Source organism: Electrona antarctica, assembly GCF_951216825.1.
Source record: "Electrona antarctica genome assembly, chromosome: 1".
Classification (NCBI taxonomy): Eukaryota; Metazoa; Chordata; class Actinopteri; order Myctophiformes; family Myctophidae; genus Electrona; species Electrona antarctica.
In genome coordinates, this window is record NC_136806.1 from 15,252,130 (window position 1) to 15,269,814 (window position 17,685).

General features: G+C 45.7%; 2 protein-coding genes across 18 annotated transcripts in view; one reads left to right on the forward strand and one right to left on the reverse strand.

Annotated features, from left to right (window-relative positions):
- The window catches only part of mapk9 (mitogen-activated protein kinase 9), a 24,821-nt gene extending 12,465 nt beyond the window's left edge, over nt 1–12,356 (forward strand). Inside the window, exons 5-13 of one of the 17 annotated variants that reach the window (XR_013790342.1) lie at nt 54–192; nt 719–884; nt 4,841–4,912; nt 7,092–7,274; nt 7,887–8,011; nt 8,424–8,487; nt 8,996–9,067; nt 9,536–11,755; nt 11,912–12,356. Coding sequence is in view for 2 of the 17 variants with exons in the window: in XM_079505227.1 (XP_079361353.1) it covers nt 54–192; nt 719–884; nt 4,841–4,912; nt 7,092–7,274; nt 7,887–8,011; nt 8,424–8,487; nt 8,996–9,067; nt 9,536–9,672 (958 nt within the window). In the remaining 15 variants the exon portion in view is untranslated. Of the gene's footprint in view, nt 1–53; nt 193–718; nt 885–4,840; nt 4,913–7,091; nt 7,275–7,886; nt 8,012–8,423; nt 8,488–8,995; nt 9,068–9,535 lie in introns of all 17 variants that reach the window. The other 16 variants (XR_013790343.1, XR_013790344.1, XR_013790345.1 and 13 more) reach the window with 16 other exon arrangements.
- On the reverse strand, nt 12,349–17,235 carry LOC306925976 (uncharacterized protein). Its single transcript, XM_079505161.1, has 2 exons — nt 16,006–17,235; nt 12,349–13,390 (listed from the first exon to the last, which is right to left on the reverse strand). The coding sequence occupies exons 1-2, from the start codon at nt 17,109–17,111 to the stop codon at nt 13,153–13,155; spliced, it is 1,344 nt and encodes a 447-aa protein (XP_079361287.1). The 5' UTR covers nt 17,112–17,235; the 3' UTR covers nt 12,349–13,152.
- Between the last annotated feature and the right edge of the window lie 450 nt (nt 17,236–17,685).

Here is a 17,685-nt window from a genome sequence, read left to right on the forward strand (position 1 = left end):
CACTTCACCAGTATGTTTCTGCATTATGTAATTGTTGTCGTCTACCTCTCCAGATATCTGGTGATGGAACTGATGGACGCCAGTCTGTGCCAGGTGATCCACATGGACCTGGACCATGAGAGGATGTCCTACCTGCTCTATCAGATCCTGTGTGGGATCAGACACCTGCACTCTGCCGGCATCATCCACAGGGTGAGACAAGGACAGGGACGTGCACACATAGACGTCCAAAGGGGGCTTCAGCCCCTGCCCTTTTACCCGTCTGTAAAACAACTGCCCTCTCCAGACCAAGAATGCATGCATTTATGAAAGAAATGCAAATGCCACTCCTTTCCATGCCATGCTGGAAGGCAGCATTCAGAAGAATTGCTATTTTCCCTGAACTTTTCTCCTGAACTTGAACGCAGCATTTTGTGTTGAACAAATATGTTTAGAAATCCATGTCGTTACACCGCAATCTCCACTAGCTAAAGAGTGCTGCGTTGCGCCCCCAAAATAGCTGATCTACAAGCTCTCAACGTGTCACAGCGCAACGCGTTGAGAGCTTGTAGATCAGCTATTTTCGCTATTTTTGTTCAAAAGTGCCCTCTCTGCACGTTCCTGGACAAGGAGCCCTGCTGCCTGGGATATGAGGGCTTCATTCATTCTAACCTCCCCCCACCAGGCACACCTAATCTAAACTAGCAAGATGTAAAGATCTTCTTTCTCACCCTTCCAGGACCTGAAGCCCAGTAACATTGTGGTGAAGTCGGACTGCACGTTAAAGATCCTGGACTTCGGCCTGGCCAGGACGGCTTGCACGAACTTCATGATGACGCCCTACGTGGTGACCAGATACTACCGAGCCCCGGAGGTCATTCTGGGCATGAAGTACAAGGAGAACGGTAAGGACGATCCCGCTAGAAGGTTTGATTCCCGCTGAGAGCACTGTGGGGGCGTGTTCTCTCCTCTGTGTCATCAGTGCCCATACCCTATAGGTGGGGTTGGCAAAAGGGTCTTTCTGTGTGGAGTTATTACACAATTAGCCCTTCACTAAATCCCTCCCCAACCCGTCCTTGTCCAATAGGCACGTTAGTAACAGAGGAGACATGGCAAACTGTCCTTCTCACCCGTTGAGATGCATGTTAAATGACGGGATTTCTCCATAAAAATAATCGATCGTTTCAGTAACAGGAGCTTCAAAATGTCTTCTAAATCTAGTCAACCAGGCCTGCAATATGCACTGGACAAATGTGCATGACATTATTTCAATAAACTAGAAATACGAAATGTTAGAGGGAGAAACTGTATGTAACTCCATCAACTTAGGACCGTCCGACCGTTTCCATTAGTGAAGGGCTAATTGATACTGGGTGGAAAAAATGGATTACAAGAATTGTGGGATAAAAAACAGAATCTTCAGCGTGGCAGCAGGTACCTCTGCACTGGCTGATCACTGGGATAATGCACTGAGCATTCCCCCAAAACTATGCAGTATTTCAGACGTTAAACTCTTGCACACTGTCAGCAACTTGCCAAACGTTTCGGTCGTTAGACCTTCATCAGGACGGATAGACGTTAAACTCTGAAACTAACGTGTGATAAATGTTCAGAGGGATGAATGACTCTGCTGCCAAAATCCTGTCATATTAAATCAAAGCTCTCTGTCGATTGTGCGTCATCAGATTACTTACACTGGCCTAGATGGTTGATCAGCGTGGAATATATTGACGGATCACATTGATCGTGATGATGATTATTGACTGTAATGGATGCTGCTGCAGTGGGCCTGTGGTCGGGACGGCTGTATAATGTCTAAAATGATCTCTCTCAAAATCATCTTTCCTGGAAAGAAAGGACAGTATCCTTCTGTGTCCAGAGCCCGACTGGTACTGGACTTCTGGGTTCTGAATCCTGCTATGAATTGGAGAGTTAAAAAAAACATTGGTGATAAATCGTTGGCGCTCTAAAATCCTGTACTGTTTTTTCTAAAGTTGATCAAACAATCTGCCATATCGGCCGTCTTGGCGTCTTGACTCTTCAGACGAAATGTCCTTGTGAAGTTGCCCGAACGGCCAAGGCTCCAAGAATCGACAGTCCAAGAATGTAGATCTTTGTTGGTATTTTATTTACCTCAAAACACAGAGTGAACGACCCATGCTGGATTTGACTGTGCAGGCAAAAACAATACTTATCGACAATACACTTTCAAATAACAGAAAGTAAGAAATGAACACTTGACAACTAAACTAAGGAAAAACAACAAACCAAGAACTTAAGAAACTGAAACAGGCTATGCCTTCCTGGAAGGCACTGGCAGCTCTCCCTTGGAGTTGTCTACTTTGTTAGTCTCAAGCAACACTGATCATTTTCCACTCAGGCTCCTCTCCCAAACATTTCCACAAGCCTCCCTTATATACCAGGTGAGACCCACCCACAATGATTATAGTAATTGGACCAATCTACTCAAACAAGGTAAACCATGACCCATGAGTTAGACCAACTATACAATTACACATTTCCTTCATAGAGTCTGAATGTTTTCCAAGGCATCAAATCAAACACAAAACAATTAAGATAGCATTAGGCAACACATATATGATGCTACACATAGCCACACCTCCAAGGAGCTTGATGACAGTCAATTCATGAAAGCAGCTGTGCAGTGTGCCTTTGTAATGTTCCGTTTTACATTGTGGAGTCTTCTAGTGTCTATAGGGCACGGGTTGCCCCGTGACAGTCCTTATCGTGGCATAAACATGGCAAAAATAATGAGTTGTAGGTGTCTCGGGTGACTCGGTATGAGAGGACAGCGATCCACGCCGCTGTGGGCAATGGCCGAGTTCTGGCAGTGTCCCGGTAGGTAGGTAGGTAGATAAAAACTGTATTGAGCCCCAAGGGGAAATTCAGATGGTCCCACAGCTCATACAGGCATACAATAAGGTTAACTAGAAAAAGTGCCCCTCGGGGCACAGGTCTCCACCAGGGCAGGTCAGGTTGTGGCCTCCTGGTGGCGCTATAATAGGCCAATGTGAAAAGGGTGACATTTCTTCATACGCCTTTGATGGCAATTGGATGATTTGAGGCATTTTGTTCCAAAAATGTGTTTTGCAAAAATCAACCTGTTGGTGGCGCTATAACAGGCCAATGTGAAAAGGGTGGGATATATTCCTCAGCCTAGTAAGAAAATGTGTGAAAGATTTCACGTAAATTGCACGCTGCGTTCCTGATTTGAGGCTTTTGTTCAAAACGGGGCAATCTTGCAAACTGTGAAAGCCAATTAGGATGGAATATGAAATATTGGACAGATCCGACTTGCGCACATGACCATAGAGATACTGTGTAACGATTTGTGAGATTTTTGGACAGAATCTGGAGGAGTAATATCAAAAAATGTGTTTTACAAAAGTCGGCCTCCTGGTGGCGCTATAAAAGGCAGATCAAAGGTTTGTCCTTGGCCTCTAGGGAGTGTGCATGCAACATTTCACGCAGATCGGTGCAGTTTTAGGTAAAACATGTGAAAAGCTGCCTCATGGTGGCGCTATAACAGGCCGTTCTGGAAAATGTGGGGCAGAGGTTCATTGTTGGCATCCAGGGAGTGTGTGTGCAAAGTTTGGCATCGACCGGGTTAACAGTGCCGGAGATTAGCTGGTAACAGACGGACGGAAGGACGGACACACACACGGACTGAGTGCAAAACATACTCTCTCCCCATGCCTTCGGCCTGGTGGAGACAAAAATACAGCACAAAAGGGGGGGGCACGGGTTAAAAAGAAAGACAAATATTATATTATTATTATTATTAGAACAAGCATTAAAAATAATTTAAAAGGTGTCACTAGATATTGCACGTAGACCCATAAATTCATAAGCCTAGCGGCTGGCCGTGGAGTTAAAGAGCCTGATTGGTACAACAAAAGTGCTCTTGAATCGTTTGTTCTTACATGTCACAGAATGAAACAAGGTTCTTGCGACCACTTTTCTAGTCTGCCAAGGTTTTGTGGAGAGGATGACTCACATTGTCCATTATGGCACGCATCTCATTTTGTGTGCATCTTTCCACAACAGACTCCAGTGAGTCAGGCCTCTCCCCCAGTACTGAGCCAGCCTTCTTCACCAGTTTGTTCAGCCGCTTGGCATCCTTGTACATCACACATGCCTCCCCAGCAGACTGCAGCGTAGAACAGGACACTTGATATAACAACAACAAACACCAGCGTAACAGCTGTCAAAGCTACCTTCCTGTCACGCTGTGGATCTCAGCCTGTGGGTGCTACAGCTAAAGTGTTTGGGGAAGTGTTTTGGGGGCCTTCGTGCAAAAGCAAGCGATTTTAATCAATGAAACTGAGATAGAGGGAAGCGGGTACTAGTAGTTTAGCAAACACTAAGATTCACGCTTGCATTTTACTGTACCGTGCACATACACACACACACACACACACACACTGATAAGCAGCGTCTTATCGGTGAGAGAAAACTAAATACACCTGTGGAGGTACACATGGAGGTACACATGGAGGTACACATGGAGGTACCCATGGAGGTACACATGGAGGTACACATGGAGGTACCCATGGAGGTACACATGGAGGTACACATGGAGGTACACATGGAGGTACCCATGGAGGTACACATGGAGGTACACGTGGAGGTACACGTGGAGGTACACATGGAGGTACACATGGAGGTACACATCCACTATTACCAGGTTTGTCTTATTGTCATTCACTGTAAAAGCATGAGGTGTTCCCATCATTATGTCTGTCTTCATGTCACACTGATCATGTTTGATTCCTCTGAAAACTTTGGATCAATCTTTTTGTACTATGTGTGTGGGTGTGTGTGTGCTCTCTGTTCTCAGTGGACATCTGGTCGGTGGGCTGCATCATGGGAGAGATGGTGAAGGGTGCCGTCATATTCCAGGGAACGGATCGTATCCTTGCACTGAGTGTTTGTCTGTTTACTTGCGTAAATTACAAAAGGATTGGTATTAAAATGTATTCAAGACTGTAACCCCTTTTGTAGGGTAGTTGATGCTATCTACACTGTACAGTATATAATCGACCAGCTCAGCGGCCTTGTGGTTAGAGTGTCCAGACTGTCCACCCTGGGACTGGGAGGTCGGGCGTTCGATCCCCGGCCGGGTCATACCAAAGACTGTGGAAAAATGGGACCCAGTGCCTCCCTGCTTGGCACTCAGCATCAAGGGTTGGATTGGGGGTAAGTCCCTGTGACATACTAGCGTCATGTGACATGTCCAGTGGGTGTACAACCACTGTAGCTGCCTCACGCTACAGAAACAGGAGATAGCCATGAGGCTCGGCAAGGCTTACTTTTTACTATTACTATCATTATGCAGAATGAATAAATATAATAGCATATAAATATCTTTTGAAAATAGAAGATCTACACGCGAAGCATTGGGAGCTTGCATTATCAAATGGCCATAATTAAGTGGCTAATGTAGATTTTGTAATAATAAACAAAATCTACAAAGTAACTAGTAACTAAACTTTTCAAGCTATTGTAGTGGAGTAAAGGTACAATATTTGCCTCTGAGACGTACTGGAGTAGAAGTAAAAGGTATTCGAAATTGGAAATACTCAAGTAAAGTACAAATACCTCAACATTTTACTTAAGTACAGTACGTGAGTACATGTACTTGGTTACTTTCCATCACTGCTCATCAGTCTTCTTGTACAGCTCCATCAATGTCGTCTCTTTTGAATAGGTTTCTATGAACCCAGATTTGAACATGAGGCATCGAGGGTCTCTGTGAATGGGTATCAATCACTCCAGATACCCATTTAGCACCTTGATTGATAGAGGGGATATATCCGATTGGAGTGACTCTCGAGTCATTTGCATTTATATTGGTTATTTCACCTCGCTCCGTCCGTCTGCACCTGGCTCACCGTTAGCCCATGTTGGGCGGGAACCCCTTCTGGTGTTAGCATTATGTTATGCTTTAGCTATTGAAAAATAGCAGATCTACAAGCTCGTAGCGCGCCACTCGGTGGCGCGCTACGAGCTTGTAGATCTGCTATTTTTGAAAAATCGAAGAACGACTGACATAGAAACATAGCTTTTTCAGAAAACTGTCAGGATGTAAGAAGACATTTTTAGAATCTGATCTCAGGTCAAAATGGGTTAGAAAGGTTCCAAGAGCTTTATTTTGAGAACGGACTACTTGCTCCGCAGCTGTTTGTTTCTAGCACCCCAGTGTAACACAAGGTTTCCTACAGCCGAGTAACTATGGCTGTATTTGTGTTTGCTTTTTTTTAATGGTACAAAACACCATTCGGGCATGCAAACTTCTTGTTCGTCATAGCAGGTTAGCGTATTATTACAATAGAAAAATGGCTGATTTGAAAGACGTACATGTTTGACTACTGGAAACGTTTGCATCTGTTAATGTTGTGTGTGCGTCACAGTGGTTCAGTAGAAAGACAACATGCATGTCATTAAGTCTGGACTAATTGTTTTGGGCTTATTTCTGGTTAATGTATTTGGTGTTTACTTACTACACTAGAACACTGAGCAATGGTGCAAGATATTATTTGCTGATTCCTATCAGCTGCCATATTTGTCCGGTCCATGTGGTGATTGAGAGTGACAAGGACGAGGCTGAGGATGACTGACAGTTACAAATGACGGTGGATCCAGAGAATACCGGAAAGCTCGCCTCAAAACCACAGTCGCCCCGGGCATACAGCCAGTCGGCGGAACTGCCCCTCTCTATCCTGATTGGATGAAGGCTGGGCCACCTAGCCAAAAACGAAACCTACGTTTTCTTTTACCCCAGGGGTTAACTGGGGACAGGGAGGAACTCCTTATATGGTCAGCACACTCTATAGTAGGGAGGATTATCACAACAAAACAACAAAATAAGTGATATTTGAATTAAGTGAAATCACTGAATATACCTTTAAACCTAACCTTAACCTCAGTAAAACTATGCCTAAGCCTATTCCTAAACGTAATCCCAGTAAAACTATGGTGCAGGTGTGTGTAGATAGGTCACACCTTTTTGTATTACTTAATGCCTTTGCCTTGATCCTTGATCTCATGCCTATGTGTGTTGTTGGGCCTTGACAACAACGTGTGTCCAGACATCGACCAGTGGAATAAAGTCATCGAGGTGTTGGGAACGCCTAATCTGGAGTTTATGAACCGCCTCATGGAGACGGTGAGGAACTACGTGATGAACAAACCACAGTATCCCGGGGTCAACTTCGCTGAGCTCTTCCCCGACTGGGCCTTCCCCTCTGACTCGGAACACGACAGGCTCAAGAGTAAATATAAACTCAATAATAATAATAATAATAACGGTATTATGGAAGCTTTCATTAATTATGATTATGATTATGTCGTAGTGGTTTATAACAGTGGTTTTCAACCAGTGGTCCGGGGACCGCAAGTGGTCCTTGAGGGGGTTCCAGGTGGTCCCCAGCTAAATGATGGAGAGTTGTTAACCAAATGGACCTTTATAGATCTTTAACTCTTGAGAGCGTAAAATTATGGACCCTTACGGGTCCATTTGGTTTCATCTAGGGGCCGCAATCTAGATCCTAGAATCAATCCTAGAAGCTTTGTCATTGGTCGAAAAAGAAACCCAGGCGCAATGACGGAAGCAGGCGACCAATGACAAAGCTTCTAGGAAAATCTTTGAATGCAGATTGCGGCCCCTAGATGTGTCACAGAGACTAAATGTTTTGGGGGAGCGTTCTACCCATTGCTGGCTGTCTGAATACCAAAAATAAATGTCATTAAAAATGTGACATTATTGCTTATAGCAGCTTTAATCAATTGTCAACTAATCAACTTAAATGTGTAATCGTGACATCCCTATATTATGCTATACAAATACACCTCATCTGTTAACCATTTGTTTGCCATGATACCAGCGGGCCAAGCACGAGACCTGCTGTCCAAGATGCTGGTGATCGACCCAGAGAGCCGCATCTCCGTCGAGGAGGCCCTCAACCACCCCTACATCCACGTGTGGTACGACCCCGGAGAGGCTGATGCAGTAAGTGGGCCGTGCCATTTGAGACAGTTCGGGAGTTCTACCAGACATAAAATGGTAGACGCCTCTTCCGGCTCTGGGGGCACGTGTAAAATTTGAAGGCACAATTTTCCCGAGATTCCTTGCGAAACTTGCATAACGGAAGTCCTGGAAAAGGAAAGGACGCGCTGTGATTGGCCAGTAGTCACTTGAGTGGCAGCGAGAGCCCAAGGAGTCGCATGAGTGACGTCACTTGGGCAGCAATGCAGCGTGCAATTCAGCACCACTTCTGCTTGACTTCCTGCCTTCAATGGAGACATGTCGCTCCAATGAACTGCAGTGGCCAATGAAGCATCTATTTTTTTTATTTATATCTATGGTGGCGAATGTCTCCACAAGTTCATAATAATGATGTGACCTTGTGTTTATCTCCCAGCCTCCTCCCCAGATCTCAGACAAACAGCTGGAGGAGAGGGAGCACAGCATTGAGCAATGGAAAGGTAGGCCACAGCGCCCTCTGCTGGAGGAATTGGAATGCAGAGAAAGAATTTGAGTTTGCACTATACTGTACAGTATGTTCACACAACATACAGTATGAAAGAAAGTCTTGTAGCTATAATGGCTATAGAGGGTATGCACGTGCATAAAGTGAGTGGCAAAGTGAGTAGCAAAGTGAGTTTAAGGTCTTTTAACGTTTAATACGATCAGTTTTCTGTTTGGATGTCAAGGCCAGAAAGTAGTTTGTTTTTACCACTCTGTAGGCGTTCCCGCATAACTTCCGGGTATGATGATGTCACATGCATACCCTCTATAGAGGATTTCCTGAATCTTTCAGTTTTACAGATGATGAGGGCAATGTCTATATATGGATATATTTAAAGCTTATTGGACAACAAGAAAAAGGTTAGTAGACATTGAGACAGCAATACTAGACAGTAGACACTGTCTTAATTAGAGACAATTGCACTGATGTACGCCGATGACTCTGATCACCTTTTGACTCCACAGAACTCATTTATGAAGAGTTGATTGACTGGGAGGACAGGAGCAAGAATGGAGTGATCAAAGAGGACTGTTCAGGTGTAGTACTCACATTTCTTACTTAAATAAAAGTATCAGTACTGCAATGTAGACATACTTAGAAGTAAAAGTCCAGAATTACAAATGTACTTGGGTTAAAGTACACAAGTATTGTTATCAAAGTGTACTTAAAGTACCAAAAGTAAAGGCAACACTTTCACTTTTAAGAATGTCCCGTTTCATAGGTTTTCAAATGTATAAAAATCCTTTGAAAATAGCAGATCTACAAGCTCACAATGTGTCGCATCGAGAGCTTGTAGATCGGCCAAAATGTATATAGGACTGAAGTGGTTAATGTATGTTTTGTAATAATAATCAAAATCTACAAAATAACTAGTAACTAAAGTTTTCATATTTCATATTTTGTGACAGATGCAGTGTCCGGTTCAGGATCCCAGTTTGAATTTGATTGACAGATGCTGCGTCTGGCTCCGCCTCCCAGTCTGATTGTGATTGTTTGATTGACAGATGCGGTGTCTGGCTCCGCCTCCCAGTCGTCCTCGGCCAATGACATCTCGTCCATGTCCACGGAGCAGACGCTGGCCTCCGATACGGACAGCAGCAGCATCGACACGCTGACCGGAGCCCTGGACGAGAGCCAATGAACGCCTGTCTGTCTGTCTGTCTGTCTGTCTGTCTGTCTGTCTGTCTGTCTGTCTGTCTGTCTGTCTGTCTGTCTGTCCGACCCACTGTAGCTTCATTTATACTATAAAGTAGTAGTAGTAGTATAAATTAGGCTCGTTTCTCCTCCTTAGTTTTCCATTCAACAGCAGATGGCCATCTTTTATTTCTCTCTCTCTTCTCCTCTCTCCTTCATTAGGGTAATGTGTGTTGTGCGTCTTCCCCTGCCAACGTCAACAGATAGGTCTATTTTTCTATTTTGTTTGTTTGCGCGTGGTCCTCTTGTTATGTACCGTGCACGTGTCACTCAAAGGTTTAACCCATTTTGACCTGAGATCAGATTCAAAAAATGTCTTCTACATCCTGAAAGTTTTCTGAAAATGTTATGTTTCTATGTCAGTCGTTCTTCGATTTTTCAAAAATAGCAGACCTACAAGCTCGTAGCGCGCCACTCGGTGGCGCGCTATGAGCTTGTAGATCTGCTATTTTTCAATAGCTAAAGCATAACAACATTTCTCAGACAGTGTTTTTTTTTAATGAATGGCTTGAGTGTATTTGAGCTTTTACTCCCGACAGCTACAGTAGAAGCCGTGGTTTTGCAGTGTTACCATTTTTATTTCCTGTAATAATGTACTGTATGTAAACTACAGGCATGATGTCGGTCAGATGCCCATAGTGTAAGTAGACCCTTTAATCGCAAAAAGAGAAGAGAAAGAAATCACAGTATAAATGTGTTTTTCTTTGGAAATCCAGTGTACCTGTAGAATCATGATATCATGCAATCACCCCCATGTGACAGACATACGGTACTATCAATGTGTATTAACATCATAATCCTGTACATTGTGGGGGAGGAAATGGATCCATGTAATTGTATTTATTTTTTTGTTTTTATTTTATTTTTATTTTGCAAAGTGTTGCACACGATTAATGATGTTTGATTGAAGCCCATGAAAATCAAGTTTCAACGTATATTTCATTGACATGCATGGGCTGCTATTACTCTGAAACCATTCCATTAGACGTGCTGGAACAACAAGATTAAAACTCCAATCACGCAGCAGTAAAACATAATAAGTAATGACTTTTAACTTGCATGGTGGCATAAAATGATCTTTCTGACACCTTTAGGGCCATTCTTGTTGTAAAGAGAACCTTCGTTCAGGTCAATTATTTTACTTCAATTTCAGTACTGTGTTCTCGGTTCTGAAAGCCTATTTGTTTTGTTCTTCTGTGTGTGTGTGTGTGTGTGTGTGTGTGTGTGTGTGTGTGTGTGTGTGTGTGTGTGTGTGTGTGTGTGTGTGTGTGTGTGTGTGTGTGTGTGTGTGTGTGTGTGTGTGTGTGTGTGTGTGTGTGTGTGTGTGTGTGTGTGTGTGTGTGTGTGTGTGTGTGTGTGTGTGTGTGTGTGTGTGTGTGTGTGTGTGTGTGTGTGTGTGTGATGGTTTATCAAAGTGCAGCTCTCTCTCCCTCATTTTCTCCTTGGAATTGTTCTAAAGACAGCAGCAGTTGCCCTGATTGTAAAAGGCAAAGAAGTGCGGAGAGCGGTGGAGAGTGTGGGGCCCATGATGCAGCAGAGTGTGGGGCCCGTGATGCAGCAGAGCGTGGGGCCCGTGATGCAGCAGAGTGTGGGCCCGTGATGCAGCAGAGCGTGGGCCCGTGATGCAGCAGAGTGTGGGCCCGTGATGCAGCAGAGCGTGGGCCCGTGATGCAGCAGAGTGTGGGCCCATGATGCAGCAGAGTGTGGGCCCATGATGCAGCAGAGCGTGGGCCCGTGATGCAGCAGAGTGTGGGCCCATGATGCAGCAGAGCATGGGGCCCATGATGCAGCAGAGTGTGGGCCCATGATGCAGCAGAGCATGGGGCCCATGATGCAGCAGAGTGTGGGCCCATGATGCAGCAGAGCGTGGGCCCGTGATGCAGCAGAGTGTGGGCCCCATGATGCAGCAGAGTGTGGGCCCGTGATGCAGCAGAGCGTGGGGCCCATGATGCAGCAGAGCGTGGGCCCGTGATGCAGCAGAGCGTGGGGCCCGTGATGCAGCAGAGTGTGGGCCCGTGATGCAGCAGAGTGTGGGGCCCATGATGCAGCAGAGCGTGGGCCCATGATGCAGCAGAGTGTGGGCCCATGATGCAGCAGAGCGTGGGCCCATGATGCAGCAGAGTGTGGGCCCGTGATGCAGCAGAGTGTGGGCCCATGATGTGGGCCCGTGATGCAGCAATACCAAGCAGAGATTGTCTAGAATGTGGACTCTACCGTTGTAGAACTGGATCTTCTGCCTCTGGGCAGATGGATTGCATAGTGCGATGGACATAATGGAAATAAACGACACTATGGAGTCAAAATGAGGACTTTAAGCACCATGTTGTACTCTTTTTATGTTTTGCTTTTTTGAACAAAACCATGGCGACCTTATTCATCCAATCATGCCTTAAATGACCAGAGAGGCAGGCCACCATCGCTCGCCTCCTGAATCCTGTCAGATAAGGACTGAGCATTGGTGTGCTCAGGGCTTCATTGTCTGTACGCCGTACATCTCTATTTTGTTCGGTTAATTGTTCCCGTTTGTTTTGTCATTTAAAAAATGTGTCCCATCCGATTGCATTGACCGTAATGACATGTGGTCTTCATTTATTGCCCTTACTCAAGAAATAAAGTGGACATCTCCAAGGATTAGTTTTATTTTCATGTATTAATACTGGTTCATAGATTTCACATAAGTTGTATAAAGCATCATTAACTGGACACAGATTGGGCAATTTACAAATGGAAAAGAAGTTAGTAATTATGTGAAAACAGGCCTACACAAAATGCCAGCAAATACAGTAGCTCTTTCCAATGTCCAAATCATCTCTAGCCCTTAGACCGTTCTATTATCTTTGTACTTCATACCATGTTCACTAGGGGTGTAACGATACATTTTTAACAGCGATACGATACGTATCACGATTACATGGTTGATGGTATGATATTGGTTCATTATGGCGACACGATTCAATGATTTAGAATCGATACAGTAACTATTTAGCAATGAAAATAAATCTGTGGAAAATGTATGAATGTGGATATAAATAAGTAAACACAGACACACTGGCAAATACATAGACATTATATTTGAACACATATGGACAAAGCCATACCTTGACATGAGCACAGAGAATACACATATGTATCGATAGACTTAAGTGTAGCAATATTGAATGGAAAAGTAATTAAATCCCTCTTTTTCTTTTTTCTTCTTAAAATTGCTAAACACAACGCACAAGTACTTAGTATTGATACAATTGATTATTTGCATTGCAAAACGATTTGACACAGATTATTTGCATTGCAAAACGATACGATACAAAGTCAAACGACACGATATGTTGCCGTTTACATTTCGATACACTTAGATTCTTGAAATTAAAATCGATTTTTCAGTTACTATATCGTTACACCCCTAATGTCCACACACACACACACACACTCAGAAGCTCCTGACAATGGACTCGGTCTTCATGGCTTCGCTGTTGAGTTCTCCGAACGTGTCAAAGACCTGCTCCAGCTCTCTCTGCAGCGCCGCGTTGTGCAGCTCCGCCGTGGCCCGGGCCTGCTCGGACTCGGCGATCTTGGCCTGGACCGCCTGGTACCAGCGCTTCTGCTGGGCCAGGTTGGCCCGCAGACCCACCACCTCCATCAGCAGCTCCTCGTTCCTCTGCTCCAGGCTTCATGACACAGGAGAGACTGGTGAGGAAACTAGAATGTACTGTAAATGCTTCGGTATTCTAAAATTAGGTATGTTAGTTTTAACATATACCGCATATATTGTGTTCTTTGTCAGGCATGCCCAAATATGGAGTCTATGCAGATGTCACAACAACATTGTGATGTCAGAACAGGCCAGCTCCATATATGGAGATCTAGGTGTGATCAATTGGCTAATTTGGGTAAGGTAAGGGAGTGCTTTGCCCTTGGTTGCATTGTACATAGGTAATTTGGGGAGTTTTAATTTTGGGTCAGCATGGTTTTGCAGGGTTTTGGGTGAGCATGCCAGCAGACCCAACGAGGAGGGAGTTGCAATAGTCAAGCTTGGAGGTGACTGAGGCTTGGATAAGAATCTAGGCTGAGTCTGATCTGCCAGATTGTGTACGCCATGGCGTGAAAAGCAGCAAGTAGAGTATGTGTGCACTGCAGATACTCTGTATAAATAAGTGTCTGCATGGGAAATTTGTTGACTGACTAACATTTTGAATAAACGCATTCAGCAACCAGACTAGGCTTTTCACACAGATGCATACACGCATGCACACACACAGGCACGCACAGTCGCGCGCACACACACTGTACTATACCAACCTGGTCCAGAGCAGTGCCAATAGGCATGACCTTTGAAGGAGACTTGCTCTATCTATATCAGTAATAAGTGTGGTATGTGTTCGTCGAGGTCAGCGGAATTGCACCTTTATTTAGCTCTCTTTCCAACGCTGCACAGAGGAACTATTTCTATAGGTCAGCCCCTCTCGGAACGTGCTTGTTTCTTACCAAGAAAACCCCTTAAAGGACCACTTAACCACTTTTCAACCTACCTTCATTGAATTGGTCCTAACTAATGTTCATGATAAAATACCACAATGTACTCAGTCTGTGTCTCATAGGAGGGCTGTGGGCAGTAGAGAAACCGTCCACCAGTGATATCATCGTTAGGCAGTTAAAAAAAAGAAACCAAGGACCAAGTATATGAAGATAGGTTGAAAAGTGGTGAAGTGGTCCTTTAACCAGTGGAAGACAAACTTTGTAAACAGTTTCACGATGCGTTTTAAATACATGAATAGGACACGCCCCATAACGGACAGTCAACAGATCCAGGGATCTGTTGACTGCAAGTGCAATGCAAGATATAATAAGCCAAATTCAGAGAGGGGGAAAAGAATCATATGAACCTACAGTATGGGGATTCAGATTGAAATCATATGAACCTATGGGGATTCAGATGTTCCCACTGCTATTTACAATATCTCTGCTGTCGGGAGGAAACCTCATAGCTCCAAAATGTTAATTTTTCAGGAAATGAAAAATATATTTTTTAAGAAAACCTCATATTTTGAAAACAAAGCAATACAGCCTCATCAAAGTTGGTGTTGTAACTTTATATATTGTCAATGACTTCCATGAGAGGGGGAGAGGTGGTGGAGTTAGTTGCTTTAGCAGACATTTTGAGAGTCCAATGGAGTTAAGAGGTTTTGTATAAAGCACTTTTTACTACTTTCCATTGGTTCAATATTTTCAAAACAACACATTTTGTAAAGGGTGTTCAATAGCACTGATTTATGCCACAAAAACCTCAAAAATGGAGTTATGAGGTTTCTTCCCGACAGCAACGATATATAACAGTTGTACAAGCATGTAAAACACTGACAGGAAACTGTACAGAATCCCATGGCTCTCTGACCAGAGAATTAAACAGGATGTTTGGGGTCAACACAGAATATCTGCAGGGCACATAACTACAGTCTCACTAAACTGGTCTTGAAACTACACACTGGAGGTTTTCCTAGTATCAATGGGGTTGTACAGCTCCATCAACTAGACCTGAAACTAGACGTTGCTTAGGTGGATGATCAGTGATTTGACCAAAACATTTTAGTTACCCAAAAGAGAAAATGTTTGTCTCCCCAGGACCCAAATATAGTGGACATAGCCAATCATTTTAACCCTATAACTATTGGTTTACTGTTGTGAGCTTGTAGGTCTGCTATTTCCACTACTTAAACTTAAAATTTGTTTGATTTTTTAAAATGTATAAAATTCTTGACAGAAAAATGGGTCCGCGACCTTAACATGGGTACCGACCCAGTCACCCAGCGTTTGGGAAACACTGACCTAGATCAATCCAAGACTCACTCACAGGACCTGAAACTAGATGTTCAGGTTACCTATCAATATAACACACCCGGCCTCCCTTTTGCTCTTGTAGTTACATTTATGCTGTTTTAGTTCTGCACAATTAATCGAAAAAAAAGATCGAGATCTAAATTCAGAGATCTAGATTCAGACACCTATATACACTCTAATCTCAATTCCTAAATTTGAATAGTTGGCTGTACAATTAGTTACTCTTCTCGCAATGTCATGTGAATCAGTTTGTGTTACCACGTCCGGGTCGTCCGCACTCGTTATTATAAACTCAACAACTCTCACGCTTGCCAAGACAGGCCACAGGATGTTGTTTACTGTGTGTGTGTGTGTGTGTGTGTGCGTGCGTGCGTGCATGTGTGCGTGCGTGCGTGCGGGCGGTTTGGCGGGAGGGGCATGCAGCATGCGAAACGAACCTATATATTACCTATATATTCGTATCTCATAATCCTCCCTCTGCCTGCCGATCTGCTGCTGGAGGCTGGTGAGTATGCTGCGAAGGGCGCTGGCCGAGGGGTCGGCCAAGGGCACGGGAGGAGGGACCCTGGGCACGGGGAGCTCCTCTGGGTGGTGAGGGGCCGGCGGTAAGGGCCCCGCTTGAGCCTGGAGGAGCCCGGCTCCTTGGCTCGGGTGAGGAGGAGGAGGAGGAGGAGGAGGAGGACCGGCTACTGCTGATGTCGTCGGGAGGTGGTGAGAAAGCCTAGGAGGAGGAGGAACCTCCATGTTGTCCGGCTCTGGGATCTTCTGCTCTGGGACCACTTCCTCCTGCGTTCTGTCAGCGCTCTCTCCTCCCAGGAGGATCTCACAGGACGACCACGTGCTGCTCTCTCCTCCGCTCGCCGCCCCGTCCTCGGCCTCCACCATCGTCATCATCATCATCTGCTGGAGGTGACCCGTGACATGATGATGCCGCCGCGTATCATCATCCTCCTGGAAGCTGCATGTTTCCATGGCGATGCCCTCCTCCTCCTCCTCCAGGTCGTCTGGGGTGACGTTACTAGCGTCGTGGAGGTTGTCATAGACGGACAGAGCGCTCTGGTGCTCGTCGCTTTGCGGCGACGGGCTGGGGGCGCTCCTCTCTCTCCCATGTAGTCCTCCATCTATCCGCCCCCCTCGCCCTCTGTTTATCCGTAGCTCTGCATCCCAGCAGCCCTGCATGGTTCCCAGGCCTCCTCCTCCTCCCCAGCTGCAGTAGCTGTGATCTGGCCAGAAGCCAGGTCCTGCTCCTCTCCCCCCACCGGGCCCCCCGCCCTGCAGTGTGGTGGGAACCTCAGGCACAGTTGGGGCCCGGCCAGCGGCAGCAGCCGCCCCGGGGTTTTTGCAGGGTGTCGCCGGGAGGAGTCCGGTTGCAGCGCGGAGGCACGACGGGCGGCCCACCACCACCACCACGCCCGCGTCCCTCTCCCGTTGCCCCCCCCTGTTGTGGTGGTGGGGGGCGAAAGGTGGGCAGTAGTTGTCGTACAGGGGGTCCGTGGATGTCGCGGAGCTGCTGGCGGTGCTGGGGGTCTCGGCGGGCAGACAGGGAAGCTCCATGGTCCGCGAGCAGGGTGACCGACCCCCCCTTTATAGGGGCCAACCTCTGAGGCTGGAGGCTTGTGGCCGTATGTGTGTCTCAGGGACCAAAAGGTGTGTGTGGAAGTCCCCTTACTCTGCTGCTTTGCTCTGCTCTCTAGAGACACATGGTGGGGGGGGGGGGGGGGGGTCAGGTTGTAGTGTGGGTGTGGCCTAGTTGTGTGTGTGTGTGTGTGTGTGTGTGTGTGTGTGTGTGTGTGTGTGTGTGTGTGTGTGTGTGTGTGTGTGTGTGTGTGTGTGTGTGTGTGTGTGTGTGTGTGTGTGTGTGTGTGTGTGTTAAGCAGCAGTGACATCAGCTGTTGCACAGCGTCTGAGGGAGGGACCACTATAGCTGGGGTGTAATATAGTCTGGTCTCATTCCGAAAGACAGACACGCATAACTGCAACCACAGAAATAGACTCACACACGCGTGCGCGCGCACACACACACACACACACACACACACACACACACACACAGTGTATTATTAACCTACTTGAGATCAATGAATTCTACAACCCCCTACCCCCATTTATTTTTATAATAGTAACCAGT

What these genes read in the sequence shown, in the direction of transcription:
- LOC306925976 (XM_079505161.1), bottom strand. Translation starts at nt 17,111, where the DNA reads ATGGAGCTTCCCTGTCTGCCCGCCGAGACCCCCAGCACCGCCAGCAGC. An exon ending in TATGAGATACGAATATATAG is followed by an intron (nt 13,391 to 16,005) that starts GTAATATATAGG and finishes TGTGTCATGAAG; the next exon opens with CCTGGAGCAGAGGAACGAGG.